Genomic DNA, 8,446 nt, shown 5'->3' with positions numbered 1-8,446 from the left:
CCGGATGGTTTCGAGGACCCCGACACGTCCGAGCCCGCGAGATATTTCCGTTGAGGAGGGAACCGAAATGCCCACTACAAGGAAAAGGGCTCGAGAGCAGACTTCTGAATCTACGATGTCGGAGACGGCGGTACTGCAAGCCGTTCTCCAGGAGATGCGTGCGATACGTGAGGAGCAAGCACGAAGGGAATCGGAATTTGCAATGTTGTTGCGGCAGAGAGAAGAAGAGCTTTCTCGTTTACGAAATTTCCAGCTAAGTCCTTCTAATAATAGAGCCTCGGGCGATAATGTATTGGGGGCCGCGTCCGCGGGGGACACGTGCGGGAATCGTGCGCGAACGGAATTGGGTTTCAAATTGAAGCCTGACACTTTTGACGGGACGGTTCCGCTGCGGGAGTTCCTCTCTCAATTTCTCCTAATCGCGCGCGCGAACCTTTGGGACGACGCGTCGAAATCTGTAGCTTTGGCCGCGAGTTTAAGGGGGGAAGCGCGAACAGTTTTAGAATCGTTAGAGGACGTAGAGGTTTTTAGTTTTGAAGAATTAAAATCAAAGCTCGAGTTGCGTTTTGGGGAGGGAATTCTTACTCAAAATTCTTATTCTCTTTTTACCAATAGAAAACAAAAATCTGGGGAAAGCCTGGCTGCTTTTGGAGCTGAGTTGGAAAGGCTTTCGCGTTTAGCATATCCGGAGTGTCCTTTTTCGGTGCGGGACAAGATCGCATGTTCGCAATTTATTTCCGCCGTTTCCAATAATTTTCTTAGAAGAACTCTCCAGCTGGAAGGGATTTCTTCTTTGAAAGCGGCCGTGGAGAGAGCCAAAGCTATCGAAATCATTCAGGGGGCGAATTTTGAAAGAAAAGAAAAATTCGGGAGAAATTTTGATCGTTTTGGGAGGAATTTTGAGAGGGAGGAGAGGAAGGACGCGCGGAGTGTTGGGGGTGAGAAATCGGAGGAAGGGGGGCCCCGAAAAAATTGGCGCGGTCTCAAATCTGCAGCCAAAGATAAAGAATGTTGGGCGTGTGGAAAAACAGGACATTTTCGTTTTGAATGTCCCGACGCAAAGGGAAACGCGGCTTAGTTGAGCTTTTTGGGGCGAGTTCAACTCCGAAGGGTAATGCCCCGATTATTTTTCGTTCTAATTATAATTTGAATAAAGATTATTGTGTTTATCGTTCTCTTAGTTTTAATAATGATAATGATTCTTATTTTTGTTATGAAGGAATGCTTAATGAAAAACGTTGCTCCTTTAAGATTGATACGGGCTCTGACATCTCTATTGTAAATAGAAAATTAGTGAAAGATTATGGAGAAAAGTTGGAAACGGTAAATTGTTTTTTGAGATATCCTACCGGAGAAAAGATTCTTTGCAAAAATAAAATTTTAGTTGATATTCTTATTGGTAAATATTCTTTGAAGATTCCTATGTTCGTGGCGGAAATTCATGACGATTGTTTACTAGGGGTTGACTTTCTTAAAAAGGTTAGTTTAGAAAATGTTTTTGAATCCGCCTTCGGAAATTTTAAATCAAAAAAAGAAAAGAATTTTAATTGTTCTCGTGTTGTTTCTGTCCCTTCTGTCTTAAGGGAGCTCATTGAAAAAAATTCTGAAAATCTTGTTGATTCTCAGAAGGAAGTTTTTGCTGGTTTATTGAATGAATTTCAGGATATATTTTCTGAAGAGATAATTGCAGGAAATTGTGATATTATTTGTCATTCTATAAATGTTGAAGATTCTCCCCCCATAAAACAGGTTCCCCGACGTATTCCTTATCATATGAGAGACGAAGTTTATGGAATAATAGAGGAGATGAAAAAACATGGCGTAATAGAGGAATCTCAAAGTCCTTGGGTTTCCCCTGCGGTGTTAGTTAGGAAAAAAAATGGAGCATTGAGATTTTGTGTGGACTTCCGAAAATTGAATGCGGTTACGATTAAAGACTCCTTTCCTCTTCCTCGGATCGATGACATTTTTGATCAACTCTCAGGTAATGTTTGGTTTACTACGCTTGATTTGAAAAGTGGTTACTGGCAGGTTAAAATTCGTCCGGAGGATAGGGAAAAAACTGCTTTCTCTGTTGGTAAAGGGCTTTGGCAATTTACTGTAATGCCCTTTGGATTATGTAATGCCCCCGCAACTTTTCAGCGCCTAATGGAAAAAATTTTAAAAGACATGTTAACGAAAATTTGTTTAGTTTATCTTGATGACGTGATTATTTTTGGAAAAAGTTTTGAAGAAATGTTAGAGAATCTTAGTAAAGTCTTTCGGCGAATTCGGGAAGCAAATTTAAGAATTAATCCGGAGAAATGTGTTTTTTTTCAGAAAAAATGTTAAATATCTGGGCCATATAATTTCTGCCGAGGGGGTAGTTACAGATCCGGAAAAGATTTCCGCAGTAAAAGACTGGCCAGTTCCGCATACTAAGAAGCAATTGCGTAGCTTCTTAGGTTTTTGTTCGTATTATCGCAAATTCGTTAAAGGTTTTTCTTTTATTTCAAAACCTCTTTATGCATTAACGGAAGATAAAGTTAAATTTTCTTGGGGAGAAGAATGTCAAAATGCTTTTGACGAATTGAAACGCGTGTTATCTTTTTCTCCTATGCTTTCTTTTCCGCGGGAGGAGGAGAAATTCATTTTAGATACCGATGCTTCTAATATCGGTATTGGTGCAGTTCTTTCCCAGAAACAGGATGGAAAGGAACGAGTTATAGCCTATTTTAGTCGCGTTTTGAATAAAGCCGAGAGGAATTATTGCGTTACGCGTCGAGAACTTTTGGCGATAGTTGAAGCAATCAAAGCTTTCCGTCATTACCTCTTGGGACAAAAATTTTTGATTCGTACAGATCACGTTTCCCTTAGATGGCTTTTGTCTTTCAGAGATCTTGAAGGACAGCTCGCGCGTTGGTTGGAGAGACTCCAACAATTTGAATTTGAAATTGTTTTTCGGAAAGGACAGTTTCACGGAAATGCCGATGGACTGTCTAGACGTCACTGTGAATCTCAAGGTTGTAGATATTGTGCTAAGATCGAAGAAAATTGTGCTCGAGAGTCGAGGAAAACTATTACCTTGGCTCGTATTACCTTGGCTGAAGAAAATTTAGAAGAATGGCAAAGGGAACAGAAAGAGGATCCTAGTTTGTCGGTAATTTTTCGCGGTAAGGAAACAGGAGTACGTCCTTTACGCACGGAAGTTTCGGATGTTTCTACCCGTATTTACTTGTTGTATTGGGACGTTATAAATCTTAAGAACGGTGTCCTTTATAAGAGTTGGTATACTCCAAATTTGAAATCTAGCTTCCTTCAATTATTAGTTCCACGTAAACGAGTCAAGGAAATTTTAGAGAAAGCCCATGATTCTTTGTCGGGAGGACATTTCGGGGTGAATAAAACCTTGGAGAAAATTAGGAAGCGGTTTTACTGGGCTTCATGTAAACAAGATGTAGAGGACTGGTGTAAATCCTGTGAAGTGTGTGTGGCAAGAAAGGGGGAAAGGGAAAGGGAAAGTCTCCTTTGCAAATCTTCAATGTTGGAACTCCGTTCGAAAGAGTTCAAATGGATATTCTTGGTCCTTTTCCCATTACTTCTTCTGGAAATAAGTATTTGCTTGTTGTAGTCGACTGTTTTACCAAATGGGTAGAAGCTTTTCCCTTGAGAAATATTAGAGCAAAAACAGTGGCGGAGGTTTTTGTTAATCAAATTGTTTCCAGGCATGGGACACCTTTCGAAGTTCATACGGATCAGGGAAGGAATTTCGAGTCCAAGCTTTTTACTGAACTCATGGAACTTCTCGGAATTAGAAAGACAAGAACTACTGCCTTGCATCCTCAATCGGATGGTCAGGTTGAAAGACAGCATCAAACCATTACTAATTATTTGGCGAAGTATATTTCTTCAAATCAGAAGGATTGGGATCGTTGGATTCCTATGTTTCTTTTGGCCTATAGAACCTCAAAGCATGAGGCTACTGGAGTGACTCCGGCAGAGTTGTATTTTGCACGAGATCTTAGATTGCCTTTGGATTTGTTACGAGGGAAACCGCCTGAATCTTGTAAGGAAGACCCTCATACTGCGGAAGGTTTCGTTAAGGATTTTCAACGAAAAATGGAGGGATTTCATGCGAGTGTTAAGGAAAGATTAGATATTCGATCTTCACGTGTTAAGTCTCGCTATGATCGCAGAGCTAGACATATTTTATTTCAGGAGGGGCAGAAGGTCTGGTTCTTCAATCCCCGAAGAGTTAAGGGGAAGGCTCCTAAATTACAAAGTGATTGGGAGGGACCTTATTTTATTGTTAGGAAATTGAGCGAAGTAGTTTATTGTATTCAGAAAACTCCGAAACATAGAAGAAAGATAGTTCATTCAGATAGGTTAGCTCCTTTTTATGAGAGGAAATTGGTGCGATAGGTGAGTCGGAGCCCGGAATAGAAAATAAAAAAAGGAAACGAGACGTTGACAAAAAAGGAATTGTTTTTTTTTTGGAAATTGGAGAAGTTTGTTGCTTGTTGTTTTATTTTCTTTTCAGGAAAAGAAAAAAAAATTACGAAACGAGAGATGCTTTACAAGCTTTCCTGGAAAGTGAGCGAAATCCTTTCGACGGGGGATCAATTTCTTTTCTTTGTGATTAAATGAAGACTGCCTCACCCACGGTTTTTGAGCCGTGGTTTTCCCGTGGGGCGAAGGGCAAATGCCGAGGCAGGGACTAGAGGAGTCCTTTCAGGACGACGGGTCCACGGTGGCTACCCCCCTCTTGTCCGAAGAGGAACGGCGACGTCGGTTAAAGCGTGGAGGGCAGCGTTTGGATCAAATCCAGTAGACGAGAACCTAGAGGAGTGGAGTTCACTCAGGAGTCGGCCCAGGGAGAGGGAGATCGTCTCTTCCTCAGAGAATGCCGAATAGTGGTTCTAAAAGGACTTTTGGAAAGGATGGAGGTCCTGGATTTCCCTGAAGACAATTAGGACTTATTTAGGAGCGGCGCTCGGTAACCTGGGACAAAGCTCAGGGAGAGCAGGAGGCCGTCCTGGAACTTTTGTGTCCTAATCGGGGAAACGGAAGACTGCCTTGGTACTACCCTTTCGGATTGTCGGGACGACAATCTTGAAGAGAGAGGGTAGTGTTACGCCCGCGCTGCTGTACGATTACTGAGAAGGCCGCGTGGCGTTCCTTGACGACGGGCTGCTATTTACAAACAAGTGCCTTTGCGACTAGATTCCGAGCTGTCAAACTGTTCGGACGTATTTCTTGCAATTCTATCACTGTGTTCTTGTATTTGTGTTACATTAAAGAGCCGTGTGAGTTTTCAGTGGTGTTACAATTTATTTCAATCGGGAGTGCGTGTAACAGTATTGTGCAGCAATACTCCTTTCAAGCTTCTTTTAGAAGAATCGATGAATAGTCTTCACTCATCAGACTTGTAACATCCAGGTTTCGATTTGTTCATTAATCCGAAACTTCGTGAATAAAAGAGTTAGATATAATAGAAAAAGGGAGTGAATTTTCTACGCTATTCATTCACCGAAGCTCAGACTTGTTATACGTATTGAATTTTCTCCGAGTAATGTGGTTACGCAAGTCTGCACGCTCTGGATTATACATTAGTGACCCAAACTGCTTTTACAAAATGTTTTTTTTTTAAGTTAGAAAAAAATGAGCCAATTCAGAATTTCTGACTTTGAATTGGATTTAGCGGATCAAAATACATAAGGATAGACTAGTCTGATCGGCGGGAACCAACATTAAAAAAAATTTTTTTGAGGTTAAAAAAAAATAAGCCAATTCAGCAATTCTAACCTTGGATTCACATTTAGGGGGTCAAAATACATAAGGATAGACTAGTTTAATCCGCCGACCGACATTAAAACAAATTTTTTTTGAAGTTAGGTTGTGACCGGATTACCGAATGACGTGACTCACGAGTTTTGACAAGTAAAGACTCACAAACCTTTTGTTGCAGGTTTTCACAGTCGCCAGCCCCTTTATCCTTATCAAGAGGCAAGGTGTGGTGTCCCGGAATGGCCACTCTCTCAGGAACGCCGGAACGCACGTCGGTGTTGCTTCCGTCGGATGGACAGCTACCACTAGCTCGATTATATCCCAGAGGAAATTCACAACACACGAACTTCGAACGAACTTATTACTAATTCCTTTTCTCTTTTCTTTCAGGTGCCGCCGTCGTCTCAGGATCGTCCCCAGGATCGCCTTCGTCGTCCCACAGGAACTTCGCCAGGTGAGTATATTTTTATTTTCAGGTTTACCCGCGGTCCCGTTTTTAATAGGATTACTTTCTTTTCAGGTTGCCAGGAATATCCACGAGCTCAGGAACGGACGCTCAGTCAGGTAAGTGAGAGATAACACTATGTTGTTTTTTGGTAACAAATAACAAACAGTACGCTTTATTGATAAGCTTGGTGTCACATATGTCACATAAGTCCCGAACGCGTCGCTTCTTCACAATCGAGTCGACACTATCACTATTCGGGAATCGAACCTACTCGCATTCGGTCGATTTATTATGTTCTTAATTACTTGCGCACGCACGCTCGAACTCTCTTAACGAAAAGATGGTTATGCCGAAACGCGCGAGAGCTCACTCTCTTTAACGTGCATAGCACGGAACAGTCGCACTCGCGATGTCACGTATCTCGCTTTCCGTGACTTTTGCTATCGGATATGTATAGCGCGCGAAAACTCTTATTTGGTATTCCGCGGTTTGTACGCTATGAATTCCTGCGCGCGAAAGCTCCTGAGAGCTCTTAACGCTCGCTTTTATACTATCGAGAGGGACGCTACCCTCTCCCGTGGGGTTCCGCCAATCGCACGCACGCCGCTGCCGGGAGCGCTCGGGTTTCCCCCTCCCGCTTGGTTCTGCTAACCGCGCGCGGCGTCGGTTTCCCCCACGGATGTCGAGAGTGTTACCCCCACTCTCTGTTGCGCGGCGTTGCTGCGCTGCGGGCATCTCGCTGGGTTGCCCCCTCCAGTCTGGCGCATCCCCTCTTCTGCTTTGAAGATTGCACTTGCAAGTGCAAATATTGGGTGTGAATTGCACTTAAAGTGCAATCCACACTGATTATGCGATTTTAAATAGAAAATGCTTATTAAAGCCAAGAAACTAAAAAATGCATCGAATGTGCATATGATACTAAGAATGTCGTGCTGAGTCTAATGAAAATGATGTTTAACAAAAAATAATGATAGCACACTAGTTGTGCTTCTATCTCTAGCATGACTATATTGCATGTAGTAAAACTGAGAGAAATTAATTTTTCAAACGCCGCTACGCGAATACAGGTAAGCATAGTACTATTATTATGATAACTATCAAGAGTATGATTACAAGGGTAAGTATGACTATTATAGGTAATTCTAACATTATGATAATATTTATTAAGTAACTTTGAACAAAAATGCATGCACATGCAAATAAACCTTTGTGAAATATATATATATATATGTAACTTAGATAACTATAGACTTTAGATATGTTAAAGATAAAAAATTACGAACTCGCGCCTTACATGAAAATAAACTTAACGATAAAGTCATCCAACGGGACGAAAGAAACGCGAATATTTTTCGCGGGGTAAGACGCGTTGTTCCGGTCAGGCTGGCTATTTCCGCTGGCCCTCCTGGCTGGCCCGGTCATCCGTACGTTGCAGGACAACGCTGACTACTGGTTTGCCTTCTATTAACTTTTTCTCCGCCTTGATCGCCGAAAACTTCGGGGTCGCCTCCTCGGTGTGTCCCTCTGCCTTGGCTGATGGTTCGGGCTGCTGGCCGCCCTGGGGGGACGGTCTCAAGGTTAGGTTAGGTTAGGAAATATAAGTTAACTTTGCAATTCTGACTTTGATTCGGATTTAGCGGGTCAAAATACATAAGGATTGACTAGTCTTGTCCGCCGGACCAACCACTTTTTGTGTGTGTGTGAGTGTGTGTGCTTGTGTTATTTATGACATTTTGTGAAGTTATATTCTAATTGTGATATTATCCAAATGTTTGCTCTTTTCACAACACATTTTAATTACTTTCTTTCCAGCATTGTATTTTACATTTTTTAATTGCCTGCTACATTTGAAACTTTATAAGAATTAATTAATGAAAGTTCTCTTTTAATGTTTTCAATACAGTACACATTACCCAATCAAATTTTGTTGTGACTTAAACAGTTTTAATGAAATCATGTTAAATTATTAAAGTTTTTTTATATTTACGACTGAAGATGACTTATTAAAGTCAAAATCTTTTGTTTGTAATTTTATTTTAATTTAATTTAATAAACTAACTTTTATTTATAGTCATATTTAAATTTAGCTCTTTTTTTACCGTTGTTGTCAGATTTATTATTTGCTTTGCATAATCGAGTTTATGTATTACTATTATTAAAATACAATTAAATAATTGTTTTATTTTAGAAACGATGTATTCTTTAACAAAGTTTGATAGTGGAGAATATTAC

General features: G+C 41.0%; 1 protein-coding gene across 3 annotated transcripts in view; it reads right to left on the bottom strand.

Moving 5' to 3' along the window:
* Nucleotides 1-4,464: 4,464 nt before the first annotated feature.
* The window catches only part of LOC105839384, a 40,800-nt gene continuing 36,818 nt past the window's right edge, over nucleotides 4,465-8,446 (bottom strand). For all 3 annotated transcript variants that reach the window (XM_036284351.1, XM_036284352.1, XM_036284354.1), the window contains one exon: nucleotides 4,465-7,772. In XM_036284351.1, the coding sequence (XP_036140244.1) occupies nucleotides 7,633-7,772 (140 nt within the window). In that variant the 3' untranslated portion in view covers nucleotides 4,465-7,632. The remainder of the gene's footprint in view (nucleotides 7,773-8,446) is intronic.

This window comes from Monomorium pharaonis, chromosome 1, assembly GCF_013373865.1.
Source record: "Monomorium pharaonis isolate MP-MQ-018 chromosome 1, ASM1337386v2, whole genome shotgun sequence".
Classification (NCBI taxonomy): domain Eukaryota; kingdom Metazoa; phylum Arthropoda; class Insecta; order Hymenoptera; family Formicidae; genus Monomorium; species Monomorium pharaonis.
Note: the sequence above shows the minus strand (reverse complement) of the source record. Positions and strands in the feature narration are given on the sequence as shown.